Source organism: Anser cygnoides, chromosome Z, assembly GCF_040182565.1.
Source record: "Anser cygnoides isolate HZ-2024a breed goose chromosome Z, Taihu_goose_T2T_genome, whole genome shotgun sequence".
In the NCBI taxonomy this organism is placed as follows: domain Eukaryota; kingdom Metazoa; phylum Chordata; class Aves; order Anseriformes; family Anatidae; genus Anser; species Anser cygnoides.
In genome coordinates, this window is record NC_089912.1 from 46088898 (window position 1) to 46103254 (window position 14357).

General features: G+C 41.8%; 1 protein-coding gene across 5 annotated transcripts; it reads right to left on the reverse strand.

Annotated features, from left to right (window-relative positions):
* Positions 1–923: 923 nt before the first annotated feature.
* On the reverse strand, positions 924–13460 carry GCNT1 (glucosaminyl (N-acetyl) transferase 1). Of its 5 annotated transcripts, XM_066988152.1 has the most exons (5): positions 13324–13447; positions 11402–11494; positions 10055–10118; positions 3762–3873; positions 924–3338 (listed from the first exon to the last, which is right to left on the reverse strand). In XM_066988152.1, exon 5 carries the CDS (start codon positions 3198–3200, stop codon positions 1920–1922), a length of 1281 nt encoding a protein of 426 aa, XP_066844253.1. In that variant the 5' UTR covers positions 3201–3338; positions 3762–3873; positions 10055–10118; positions 11402–11494; positions 13324–13447; the 3' UTR covers positions 924–1919. The 5 variants fall into 5 exon arrangements, with proteins under 5 accessions (XP_066844253.1, XP_047910814.1, XP_066844251.1 ...); XM_048054857.2 differs by lacking the exon at positions 10055–10118; XM_066988150.1 differs by lacking the exons at positions 10055–10118; positions 13324–13447 and adding an exon at positions 12334–12351.
* Positions 13461–14357: the final 897 nt, after the last annotated feature.

Genomic DNA, 14357 nt, shown 5'->3' on the forward strand with positions numbered 1-14357 from the left:
CAAACACTTGCCTTTCTGCTGTAACCTGACTTCCTGCCATTTCCCATTACTACCTAAGTTAAGGAACCTCCTTGTTATAGCTTGTGCAAAGGTGGTAGAGCACGGTTGTCCATAAGAGCATTCTTGTAGAAAAGCCAAAGGGTGGGGAAGACAACCTAGGGTATTTCCCTTCTCTGCTTCTGCTCCCAGGCCTTAATTACATGTTTATACACCAGGTGAGATTCTCTGAAGACTCCCTAAACAGCTTTCAGGTGGTTTTGAAGGTGGGGGGTTGGCAAGAAGAGGCCCCATTTTAGATTAAATCTCTTGCCTCCTTAAAGACTTGCATGATCAACAGCAAGCAGTTCATAATGCTCATGTCTCATATTGGGGCAGATCTTAGAAGAAACTTATGACAATCTACCTTTGTGAGAAACTTGTACTGCCTTCACAGCAACAGTCCAAGAAACACAAATAACAGGGGAAAAAAAAGAAAAAGAAAAAAAAAGCAGTCTATTCTGCTACTTGCTACTGTCAATAATGAATATCAGGAGTAAGATAGGATGCATAACAAACCAGGATTACTATGAAAAGAAATAATATCATTCCTCATGCTGTCCTGATTCCTCATCACCATGCTTTTCTATTGTTTGCAGTACCTGTGCACATTGCAGCAGCTAGATCAAGCAGGGGACTAATCTGAAACAACATTCATCCAGATTTCCCCCTTTCCTTTCTACTAAAAGATGCAAATAAGTAAGTAAGAAACAGCAGCACATGTTAAACTTAAGCATGGATGCCTGAATGAATGGATGGAGGAAAGGCAAGACTTTTCTCTGCTGCAGCATCAGTTGTGTATGGCAACCTACAGTAAAGTCATCTTAGGTCTTCTTAGGATTTTCTGTCAGAGCCTTTTAAGAATTTAACTGTAGGAAGAGACAGTATCATTTAGAAAAATAACTTTATTTTTGCATTCTTAGTGTTAAAAGTATCTGATTGCAAGTTGAGCCTGACAGAAAGCAGAAACCCGCAGTTCCATCAGTAACATTTGTACACTGCTGCAATTCTTCTTTTAAGTTTTTGAGAAACTTGAGTCATTCTGGATTCAGAAGTAAGACTTGTGATACAATAAGTGTAAAATTACAAGTCTAACTCTCATCAGGCACAAAAATGAAGTTTTCCTGAGATGATATAACGAGGAACTAGTATATAAACTTCATATCACATTATCAGGGAAGGCTTAAGAGTACAAAAGCAAGATTTTGCTACAAAAATAGGAATACAAGTCCTTAATACTCCATGCTGAAGATGAAGTTTCCAGGAGGATTAAGAATTACATATTGCAGAACTGCAGCAATCATATTTAAGTTAAATGATGACACTTGGCTTTGGTATATCCCCTTTTGTTTACTTTTCAAATCAGTTCCCATGTTAATTTCCTGAGATCTTCCAGCACTCAATACGAACTTTGTGCAGTCCCGCTGCTTCTTCCCCCTTTTTTCTCCTCACTTTTCTTTTACAGCTAGCATTATATTCATGGGAATAAAAAAAAAAAAAAAAAACCATAACCATGAAAAAAAAATCATTTCCAGGCCTTCAAACAAGTTGTTTAGCCAAAGAAAGCCCATTAATCACACCATAACACATATTTATATAATAAATATTTGAAATAGTTGAGCTTCCAAAAACTGCCATCTTTGATTTTGTACCCAAGTTCCAACACTCAGGGTGTAACACAAGGCATCCTCATCTTCAGAGGTATGTCTTCTCTCCAACTTGTCCATGGACCAGGCAGGGCCTTGTCACCACCATACCAATGTGGTGATAACCATCATAGCCATTATCAGCACCACCACCACCAGTGTTGCATGTTAAAGTAGTATATTATTTGTACTGTATATTATTTGTACTTAGGTTTCATAACTGGAGAGTGCAGTATTTCAGTTCTTTTGCAGATACAATGCTTTATGTCGTAAATATTCTTCCAAACATTTCACTGCAAAAGGGTCGACATCAGTATCAAACTTATTAGCAAAGAAGTGGTGATTTCGCAGCATCCATTTCAGATCTCCTACCCCGAACACACAGACAGACCGAACATGAACTCCACTGCACGGTGGGTAGGGTGCACCTTTAGACACATCTCCTTCAAAGTACTGCCATTTGACAAACCTGGCCAGTGCATTCATATCAGAAACGTCGTACTTGTCACTAGAAGAAACGGCACCGGGGACTTCAGGGATTCTCTGAATCGTTGCCCACAGGTATTCATCAGGGCTGTAAGTGTCTTTTGCCCACTCGATAAATTTGAGGATTTTGCTGCTTTCTAATATATGTTCTACAAATCTTCTGCTAACTACAAAATAGGCACTACCAGAAAAAATTGGAGTACTGAGAGGTGGCAGTTGTTTGTCTATACCTGTGTTCTTTACCTTACCATCAATAATCTCATAGTGTTTTTTCCACCTTACTTCTTTATAAACAGGCATTTTTTCTGTCTCCAAGCTGTTTTCACCTTTAAGGGCTTTCAATTTCTCTACTATTTCCTGGTTGGTCTTTATAGGAAAGTCCATGCCACAGAGGTTTATTAGGTATTTCCAGTTTGAACTTCTTCTGTAGAGATCTTTCATGCAATTAATATCTGCCTGCACCCTGCTCCATGAAGCATATACAACACTCTCTAACTGGCTGGAAATAAAGACATTATCAAAACATGAGACTATTCCTTTCACAGCAGTAAAAAAGGATTCTGGAGACTTTCTGTCTACATGGATGCAGTAAAGATTCTGAGGAGCGTAGATAGATCTTAGAAGTCTATCAAGCATCTCGATTTTGTGATAAACCACTATCGAGTAAGCAATTGGAAATTCTGCTTCCTCATTGCTGAGAGGTTCCATAATGTATTTCCTCATCTTAGTGAAAGAGGCACAGTCTGCTGTCATGTTAATATAGTCATTGGCTGTCAGTTTGGGGCGTTTCTTAAATGATATTGATAATGTCTCAAGCTTCACCTTTTGAATTTCTTCTATATCACCCTCTATTATCTTGGTGCAGTTAATATTGCCAGTAGGGTCTTCATTAGTCAGCTCTAGATGTCTCCGATTTAAGAAGTTTGGTTTCTGGTTAACTTTCAAAACTGAAATGATTACTAAAATCAGAGTTAGACCCAAGAAAAGCCTGAAGCATGAGTTGTGGCAAAACCGTAGTTTCCTTTTCAGCATTTCAAATACCAGGTGGCTTTGTAGGGCTAAGAAAATTTGTCCTCCACTCTGCTCATATCAGCCTCAACAACTTCAGAAGAAACAGTTTGTGTTTCTCAGAAACTTGGTGCATTTGTCAGGAAGACAGAAGGAAAAATCCTAAAATGAAATAAAATATAGCTGTCATTGCAGTTACTGAAAAGTTTCTTTAAAAAATTACTGGATAATAATGACATTACTATTTACCGACTGAAAAAAAAAGTGAAGACTTCAGACAAAAATATTCTACTGAAAATTAAAAATTAATGAATAAAATTAGTGTATTTTTTCAAGATAAATATTGGGAGAGGAAACATAGCTTTCGTGAGCTATTTCTTATCTTTTATTGGCTGAAGTACTAAGACTACAAATTCAAGTTCAGTAAGAGAGCAGAGCAGGTTCAACTGCATCTAACAAAATCAAGATAAGTCAGATATGTTTCTGACAAGCAAGTATTTGATGTTAATTCATCTTCAGAATGTGACAAGAATGTTTTATACCCATGTTAGCAGTGACATAAATTTAATTACAGTTTTAACTTACCACTCACTTCCTAGATACTATTCACAATTCATCTTCCTCCTGGGGAAGCAGTCCCTGAAGACTTCCTAGATTTTTACATGAGATGCAGTCTCTTCAACATCCTGCAGATGATCTATCAAGAAGGGGTTGATTAAAAAGGGAAAAAGAAATTAGTATAGCATGGCTCCTCAGCTTGCAGAGTTCTGAAAACAGCTGTGACTGAATTGCTGAAGTACCTCTTCAAGGTAAAAAGGCAGTAGTTACGATCCATCTCTAAAGCTGACTAGTGTTAAATCCCTACAAATGCACAAATCTAAGAGCACAGCAGTGTTGTGTTACCATCATTTAGACACACTTTTTTTTTTTTTAAACTATTCAGCAGTTGCTTTTTATGTGGAAACATGCTGCAAGGCAGAGTTGCAACCCAGATGCTGCATTATTTTTGTTAGTTCTGCTTCTGTTTTTTTTTCCATATTCTGTTTGCAGAGTGCTGAAATGCCTTTGTTCTGTTTCAGCACTCTGTGAAGGGTTTGTCCCAAAGTCATGTGGCTGCTATAGGTCTAGCTGTTGAGAACACTGCAGCCTACAACAGGATTAAAGAACTAGATGTCTTTTTTGTACTACCTCATACATGTAAAATGATGAAGAATAGGATGTTCTTAAACAATTTACTGCTCAAGCAGTTATGCTTACAAATTTGTTATCTGAATAATTCAGCACAGATCTGAATTTCAAACCAAGCTCTGTGAAAAATAATATAATTTATAGTGAATGTCTTCCAACATTTTAATCTTTAAATTAAAATGTTTGTGAAATATTGAAGTCTTTGAGAGACCTATAGCTCCTTTCATTTTTACTACTTTCAAGAAAATTTTAGTGCTTTGAGTAACTTTTTGATTCTAAGCAATTGTTTCCCAAAATAATTGGTACGAACATTTGTTTAAGGAAGATTGTGCTGTATTCTCCTCTGGGTTTTGCTGTTTCAGCATAAGATTTTATTTTTTTCCCCTCTTTTCTTTAAGCTACCTTAGTATCATTTTAGCTTGTAATTCTTACATTGTGGCTTTTAGCTTGCAAAACCCAATATGTGTATGTGTAAGAAATTGAGATGTGGCATTGCAGAGCTTTTTGACAGCAGTGGTGCCATTGGGACGCACTATGCTTCGTGTCCACCACTACGCCTGCAGCACTGCAAATGGACCAGGGGAACTGATCCACATGGGGAAGGTGGATGGAGGGTGTAGGTCACTGCACAAACATCTAACACATCTCTAAGGATTGGCAATATCTTAAACCAGTACCACAACAAAGTGTTTCATAATTCAGGCCACCACCATGCAAGGGCCACAAGTTATTTGTAGATAACAGTATTGTGTAAATACAATGTTTACCATGAAGGCTTTCAGAGCTATACTCGTAATTACTGTATCTTTAATTTCTAACTTATCTTTGGGAGGCAGATGTATGTTGCATGTCCGTTTTACGTGTATACTGGAAGAAACAAAATTTAAGCTCTTAGTACGAGTAGAAGAAAAGGGGAGAGGGGAATTCCTCAATCACCACCTTTAGATTGTGTTGTGGCATCAAATACAAAGACATAATTTAGAGCAAGTTTTAACATGCTTTACAACTTACCACACACTTCCTTACTTGACATCCTGCCAGTTCTGACTAGTAAATCTGATCCAATAAAAATAATACCCATGATATATGAAATTAATAAAAGAAGGATAGCAGCTATGTGATAGTCTCCATAGCCTCTATCAAGTATATATTTCCATAGGGTGCAGTTTGTGATATGGGTTAACTTTAAACTACTGTTTTCTGCTTACCAACCACATCTGAACAAGGATTTTTGTAAAAGTTAAAATATAATTCAAATGCACTTACATCTGTGAATTTTTAGCTGTCAGAAACTGGAACCCTTTTCTTTAGGACAAGAGTTAGCATTTCTACTTTATCCTATTCTCAGTTTATATAGAAGCATGAGCACTGAGGAACAACATGCACTTTAAGAGAATTGCCACCCACTTCTTGTTCTCTGTGATTCAGGGAGCCAGAGACTTAACTTAAAGCTACCATTAAGATCTTCACTTCCTATGACCTCCAAAGAATAAGTTTGCTAAGAAGTCCTTCTCAGTCTGCTTTTAGTGGAAGACTTAGCTGAATACAGGGTAAATAATCTGTTTCAGAAGGGTCTCCTATAGCTAGCTAGTTGTTTTGAGCTCAAAATAAAAAGAACTTTTATTTCCTTTATACCAAAAAGAGAAATATGTAAACATTTACAGGTTACAAGGTACTTATCTTTATGTAATTTTTCCCCACAGTCAATTCCTCTCACTGACACACCAATTCCACTGAGCAGTCTTAATCATAAGCTGCCCTGTTTATGCTTGGAATTCCTTTCTAGAAGTACTAGGACCTGGCCATACGCCCATTCTTTGCATACACTGACCTTCACAGAGCTAGGAAAGATTTGCTAACGTTCATCTAATAATATAGCTTTTTTCTGTTTTAGAAAGTTTTATGAGCCTAGAATACTCCTAACATGGTTTCAAACAGCAAAGCTTTTGCCATCTTCTTCTCAGCTTCTTGATAGCTTCAGTGTTATGGACACAGCTTTGTACTTGGGAGAGCAGGAAGGAGGTTTTCACAGCCGCAGACAAAAAAAAGACTTCATGCACAGCCCTGGACTTGCTCTCAACTGAGGCTTGGTCTCAGAAGTTATGTATTTGACCCGTTTCCATCTTCTACTGCTTCCTCCTCATTACAGCTGCGTTTTTGATGCAGCAGTCATTCAAAGGGGAAACTTACAGCAGTTGCTGGTATTTGGAAGAGTTGGTAAAAAGGTTTGGTTACCTGCCTGCTTCCCTTTTTCCTGACAGAATTGTTCTTAAATGCTGTATAGAAACTATAAAGTATGACTAAACAGAAAGCACAAGGCCACTTCAACTTGATTTTTACTACAGACTACCACTGGACATTTAAATAGGCCTTTTGGGAAGGATTACTGTACCAAGTTTAAATCTCCTGTTCTAACACCTGTTCTGAGTCAGAGGCTAAATAATTTGGATCACCTGCATCTTAATTTATTCATCTATGAAGCAAGTATTCATTATCTGGCAGTTTGGGAGACATTTTGATAAAAGTCAGATTTAATTTTCATATTACTGTAAAGGTGCTGTAAAATAGCTGGGTATTGTTAGTGTTGTGTTTACCTGGTTACTTTATATACCTGTGTTACCCTACGTGCTCGGTGGTAAATGTGACCCACATTATTGACTTGAATGAGTCAGGAAGATACAGCATGGGTATTTGTGCTAAAGGAGTAAACTAGGAACAAAGTTCATCAAGGAAAAACTGCAGCCACAGACAAGAGGGAGCAGCACCCTCCTAGCCCAGCTCAGCATGCGATTTCAGATAAGTATGGCTTCATCCATCCTTAAAAACAAACATAAAATTCCACAAGAAATATAAGTTTTCAATAATAATAACTAAAGAAAACATCTTTTACAAGATTATAGCACAGTTCCAAGGGAGACTGAATTTCATTTGGATGTTTTATGCAGACTGGCTGGACTAAAACAGGTAACAGCAGTACTGTTACCATCATCACAGAATGGCTTGGGTTGGAAGGGACCTTACAGACCACCCAGTTCCAACCCCCTGCCATGGGCAGGGATGCCACCCACTAGATCAGGTGTGCCAGGGCCCCATCCATTAAGGAGCATTACACTCACACCACTCAAGGGGACTTTCACGATGGTGCAGAGGAAGCACCGTGCTGCTACGCCGACCTGCCAGGAGCCCTGGCAGGGGCCCATGTGCCTGAGCCCAGCTGCACAGAGCCCACCCCTTCGGACGCAGTTCCGTGGTGGGATTCGTCCGACACATGGCATGCTGCTGGTGGAAGGAGCAGTACCTCTCCTGTCCCTCCCAGCCGCACGTACCCAGCACCTCCTGTCAGTGTGGGAGCAGGCCTGGCCCTGGGGAAGTCCTCTGCTGGTAGGGCCCTGAGGGCCTTGATGGCCCCAGCCTGCTCCCACCCCAGGAACGTGTGAACCTAGGGAGAGATGGAGGAGAACGGTGCCTCCTCCTTCAGCAACAGCACGCTTGATTAAACCAACTCAAGTTTATCGTGAAACTGCATCCTTAAAGCAGGGGAGAGGGTCATCAAGGAGGAACAAAGGCAACACAGTACAATGGACCTGGACAAGGGAGTTTGGAAAAGCCTAGCTTGATGGGAAGGCTTCAGAGACCTAGCAGATCACCACGCCCTAGTCCAGCAAACTCAGCCTCCAGGTTTTAGGTTCTTGTTTGGACTGATACGGCTGAGAGTAGGAGGTGTGTCTTTTCCTAAACTAGGTTAAAAGCAAGAGCTGCCTCTAATCAGTTTCGCATCTGGGTAGTATCGTTCTCTGGGAGAATTCATTCTGCCCAAATTACAGTGCTTCAACTTCTTTCTTCCTCCTCCTTCAAACAACGGTTACACATGCTTATTATTTCTTATGCAGAGTTAGCAACATGCAAAACGTGGGTCAGTGGAACAACCCCCCTCAAACGACCATAAGCGTAAGAATGTGTGGTTTGTGGCTTTGCTAAACATTGCACCTTCAGGACAGGCAAAAGAGGATTCCTAATTCTCCTTTGTCACAGGGACCCCTTTCTCAAAACTCATGTAAAATGCATAACCCTCATTTGTCCTGTCTAAAGTAGTTCAGAAAACAAAGTGAAACCATAGGCTAAGTATATATATATTTTTTAAGATATTACCATATAGTTTTTTATGGTATCTTTTTTGTTGTTATTATTTTACAAAAAGCAATTAGGGTTTGCTGTGAACTGGTAAACAGACCCATCTCGTGAAAAGATAATGTAGGACTGGTGGCACTGGGACCAAAAAACACAAAAGGTCAAATGCCTTGTGATTTTGGCACTCCAGTCTTTGCTCACGCCAATGGAGAAACTGTTGAAGCAAGATGTAAAATGCCAGTTCAGCAATGAAACATAAGCACCTCCAAAATACACCACGGGCCAGTATCAGCACCAGAAGCTCAGAAGTGGTTAGGCAGAAGGTAAGAAAATACTTTGGGGTACCTGGGCAGCCTGTACATCTTGCAGAAGCGTGACAGAAAGGCAGGAAGGAGCTAAAGCCCAGCAGCACTACGGAGGCTGGCAGGAGGACAAAACCAGCTAAGAAATGTATGCACGGTCTCCTTGGTCTTGCATGCCTGGCCACAAGGTTTCAGTGTCACTGCTCCCTGGGGCTGTTGAGCTAAGGTGCCCACAGCTCCTTCCTTCACTTTTTCTCCTCTAAAAGAGCATCAGAGGAAGTAGATGGAGGTGTTTCCCTATACCTGTTGTAGCTTCTGTGACTTTTGGTATATAGCTCTTGGGGAGAGATCCCAGCAGCACAAATATTAACACGTGCCTCAAGTCTACATCCACAGACATGTTAGCTTTTAGCCAAAACCTTACATCACATACTTGAAACCTTTCTGGAAGTTGCAATAAAATCCTACACACAGTCATGACAATTTGGTTTTTTTATTTTTATGGAAACCCATTGAAAAAATGCTGAGTGGAAAATGTAGTACTGAATATACCCATTTCTGAAGCACTGGCTGGGATGGGCCACAAGATGAGTAATCCTTTTGACGGGTGGGGAGTGAGAGTCAGAACTGACTTATTTTCCCAGTTTTTTTTGCCCTTGGGGCAGGGGGAGGAGATATAAGAAGACTGCAGCTGGCCCTCAGAATAGCAAGTGAGCAGGTGTCGTCCTGTATTCCTGCTCTTCACTTTCCCCACTCACAAATTCCACCTGAGGTATCAAACTTTTCCTCAACACTTCAGCAGAAGGCCCTCCACTGATGGTGGATTTGCTGAAAAGTCTTTGAGTTTTCCCAGGGTATATCCAACATGCTTCAAAGCATACGTGTCCTGCAAGCAGTTTTCACAATTGACCTGCTTCCATTCAGGCTCAGCTATGCAGAACATTTGTTCTGAGGAGGAAGTGATTTTTAAAGCCATAAACTGCTTGCATAAACACCAGCATGCATAAGCACAAGGATGGAATGCGTGGATGTGGGGTTTTCTGAAGAGATGTGCTACACACAGCGGGGTCACATTTACTCAACATTTCCATGATATCAAGCAATACGATCTTGAAAGTAGCTATGCCTGTAACCGAATGAAAGCAGTCACGTTTGTTCCATTTGTCTTCTGTCTTACAAAAACAAGCACTAGTCACAAGCAGAGTATTTGGACTACCATTAGACTGTATGGGGCTAAGACATGAATTCTGCAAGTCATACCCAGAGCAGCAGGGTTGCATGTGGATGCTCATTGATAACACTCTGCAGGCGTGCAGGGCTTTTTCTTCAGAGATGGTTATAAAACAGGAAGAAAAGGAAACAAAAGGCATTTATTTTCTTGAGAAAGAAATAACACATTTCTAGTGACTTGTTAGCTTAGAAGGCAGCTTTAAACGAAACACCATTGCTACACCTACCACTACATGGACACTGAATGATGGGAGTGACTAGAATCAGATAGGCATTGAAAGAGTATAATTTTTGGTAGCCTTTCTATTGATTTGTCAACTACATCTTCCTCACAACAGAGTTCAAAGTCTGATTCCCACTTGCATTAAAATCCTTTCTTAAAGGTCCCACAAGAAGAGCTAAAATAGTAAGAAATTTCAACTAAGCAAAGGGAAGTCATTATTACAAAGTCATTTAGTGACCATCGCCTACCTCAAGGAGTCTGAGACTCTTAGTACTGAAGGAAAGTTTTACCTCAAGGTAGCTGACACAGAAAGTACACTCACAAATCCCAAAGTAAACAAACAAAACACACACACAAAAATAATGTTTCAAGTAGGATTGACCGGTTTAACAATAGAACAGTTGAGTTGCCTTGTGTTCCTCAGGTTAATCTGTATGCATTGGCTACCTTTAAGTGAAATGCATATGCATTTTTTTTCACAGTACTTTAAAGCAGGAGCTGTAATTTCCCCTGGAACTGAGCAGGCTCTGCACTCCTGCTGCCCACCTACTGTGTTTGCTAATCACTCCCTTGTGATAATGCCCTGTTTCAGAACAGGACAAACTGGCAGGCCCCTTAGCAGGAAAGGTAATGTCACCTGTTAAACCAAACCTGAATCTAAAGGGGGAGGGAAGAGGCTGTCAAACTCTTGAGTACTTTGATCCAGCTTCAAGCAAAACATTTAGATTGCTGGTCGGAGGAGATTTTCTTTGCCCTTTTTTGAAGGCAGCATACGTATGCCTACATTTACATTTCTTTAGTGACCTAAAGGACAAATAGTACCAGCAGCAACAACCTCCTCAGAAAATACGAGATCTCTTACAGCACTAACATGGATCAGCATCATGCTCCAGTGCACAGGTTTAGCTCTATTATGCAAGTCAATAAAACAGTTTTTTCTATTTTAAATTTACAGCTTAAGAGGTACTATATGTTTTGTTGTTTTTTTCCCCCACTGTTCACTTCAAATGAGCACGAAACAAGTTTCATCTGATCTGCAAGACAATGCCACATAAAAATATAGTTCAAAAATGTAACTTTGTATTGCCTAAGATGCAGGCACTACCTAGAAAGTAGTATCCATTACAAAATGCACAAAAGGACAAAATACTTACTATAATTTAGAGTGCTTTGTCAGGATCTTATGAACCAAAGTAAGTGGAGAACTTTGGGATTACGTCAGAATTCAAACAAAGACCAGGAGGAGACTATTAGAAAAAAATAATTATAAAAAAATTAAATCTTTTCATAAGACTAGCAATAAGTTTTCCATTGTAGCAATGAATATGGAAAGTAGGGTTTTGCTCAGCACATCACTGTGCTCTCAACACAGCAGACTGTAAATCTTCAGCATGTATGTTCCCCAGTGCATTTCACAGAAGTGTAGAAAGAGAACAGACTTGGCAAAGATGTTCATGTTTTTTAAAAAACTTTTGGCTTTTATAGCTCCAGGAAATAGGTATTACCCCAGACATTTCAGATTCATAGGGAAGAGTTTAATGCTGATGACTGATGTTTACTGTGGGGAGAGCAGTGAAACACAGAGGTGAGAAAAAAAGTATTTTCTCTTGTACACACCCACTTTCAAAAGCCTTGTTCCACTGTAACTGAGCTCCATCCTGATGTACAAATATTGTGTTATTTTTTCTCAAGAATTTTCAAGTTGAAGTGGATAGACTGAAATGCTAGTCTTGTCCCCTCTTCTCACACTGCGATTTCTGACTCCCAAGGCCTGTCATTTTTGCCAGCTCTGAGGTCACCCACCTCATATTCCATTAAAAAAGAAATTTAAAATTGCAGGCTCCAAAATGGCAATTCCCTGCTGCTACCACTCCCCCTCTTTCCCACAAAGAAGTCTACTTTTCTGAGCAACACTGAAAGGGGGCAAAGTGCCAGAGCTTCCTGTCAGGCTTCTGAGTCCTCCCACCCAACCTGGGTCACAGAAAACTATTTACAAGCTTCTAAACAGCTTTGCTGTTCTGAAAGAGGAGGTTTCTTCAGGGTTTTCCCAATTCTAGTGAATTTAATACAAGAAGAAAAGCCATACCTCAGGTCTGCAATTCCTCAGGAGCATGGGGTGTCTGTCCCCTGCTCCCTGTTCTCACTAACAGGTTTCAGACCCATCCAACACCCTGAGCCCAGCAGCCTACTCTGGGCTGCCCAGCATCCCATGGAGGGGCCAGCCCTGCGCACACTGCCACGGGACAGGGTGCTGGGGGAGCTGGAAAAAAAATACAGTGGAGAAGGAAAGAAAGGGATGAAAAAGAAGGGGATGAAAAAGAACGGAGAGATGTGAACTGCACAGATTAGAGCAGAGAGGAGCAGAGCGGAGAGGAGCGGAGAGGAGTGGAGAGGAAAAACAAAATGAATGAAAGGAAAAGGAAACAAGAAAGTAAGAAGAGAGAGAAAGGAGAGTGAGGGGGGAGAGGGAGAAGGGAGAGAAAGAGAGAATGGAGACAGAAAGAAAAGAGGGAGGGAGAGAAAGGAGGGAGAGAGAGAGGGAGAGAGAAGAAAGAAAGAAAGAAAGAAAGAAAGAAAGAAAGAAAGAAAGAAAGAAAGAAAGAAAGAAAGAAAGAAAGAAAGAAAGAAAGAAAGAAAGAAAGAAAGAAAGAAAGAAAGAAAGAAAGAAAGAAAGAAAGAAAAAGAAAGAAAGAAAGAAAGAAAGAAAGAAAGAAAGAAAGAAAAAGAAGAAGGAGAGGGGGAGAATGGAAGGAGAGAGAGAATGGGGAGAGGGGAGAGAAAGAAAGAAGGGGAGAAAGCAAGGAGAGAGAGAAACGGAGAAAGAGGGAAAGGGAAGGGGAAAGGGAAGGGGAAAGGGCACAAGCAGAGCTGAAAGAAAAGCGGGGCAGAGAGGAGAGAGGACCCGAAGCACGGGGGGACGAGGTGCGCGCAGGGCTGCGCCTCTCCTGCCCCGCAGCGCGGCACCTGCCCGTGTCCCCCACACACACACACACACCACCACCACCACCACCCCGATGCTCCTTGGGGCGCCCCCGAGCCCCGTCGAGGAGCGTCGCGCCCCCAGCCGGGCACCCACCTGCGGGGCCGCCGCCGCTCTCCCCGGCGCGGCTGGATGTGCCCGGGGCCGGCGGGGCGCCCCGCAGCCTGCAGCCGCCCCCAGCGGCCACCGAGCCGCCGCCCGGCCCTGCCCTGCCCTGCGCGGCCCCACCGCACCGGGTTGGCGGCCCCCGGACAGCCCGCACCGCCCCCAGCACCACCCATCAGCGCTGCTCGGAACGGCGCTCCCCGGCTCGCTCAGACGGTGCCGAGATGCCGCCAGCCCTCGCTTTCCGCTGCTCTTTTTAGCACCTTTATTATTACTATTATTACTATCATTATTATTATTATTGTTGTTGTTGTCGTTGTTGTCGTTGTTAATAATTTTTATTTATTTATAACAAATAAAATTGCAAACGCGCCGCTGGGAGCGGGGAGCGGTGAGGAAGGTGGGGAAGGGGCAGACCCATCTGGGAGGCCGGTTCCAGAAAGTGGTGCCGTGAAACGAAGAGCATGCGTGTCTCGGCACAGCCAGAGGATGACTTTGATTTGTTCGCGCCCGAAGATAAAACGCATCCAGCAGGGTTCTGGGGGCGCCGAAATACGAAAGTGGGGTTTGGGGGCACCTCCTTGATATACCATAAGCCATGAAAGGACTTACAAAGAAAATGTGAAATTCGATTCCAAAGAAATTGGAAGTTCAGAGAAATCATCTCCCTTGCTAAAAGCAACAACAAACCGAGCGCTGCATTCTGCAGCAGTTTGAGCAGTGCTCGAAGCACTGAAAAATCCCAGGAATCTCTGCGATAGGACTTGGCGGATCAAGGCATGTCTAAAAGGTCTCTCCTGCCCATTCCTCAACCCAGTAGTGAGCTCCCACTGGGGGTTCGTGCATCTGCACGATAAGCAGGATCAAGGGGCTGAAAGCTCACCAGAAAACAGAGATTTGTTTTCAAGGCTGGCACGGGCAGACAGTGGCAGGTGACCACTGAAATGGAAATGGGCTGCAGGGCCTGAAATTTGCAATTCCATGTTGTCAAGAAATTTTTTCTTATTTGCATACCTCTTGGGTTG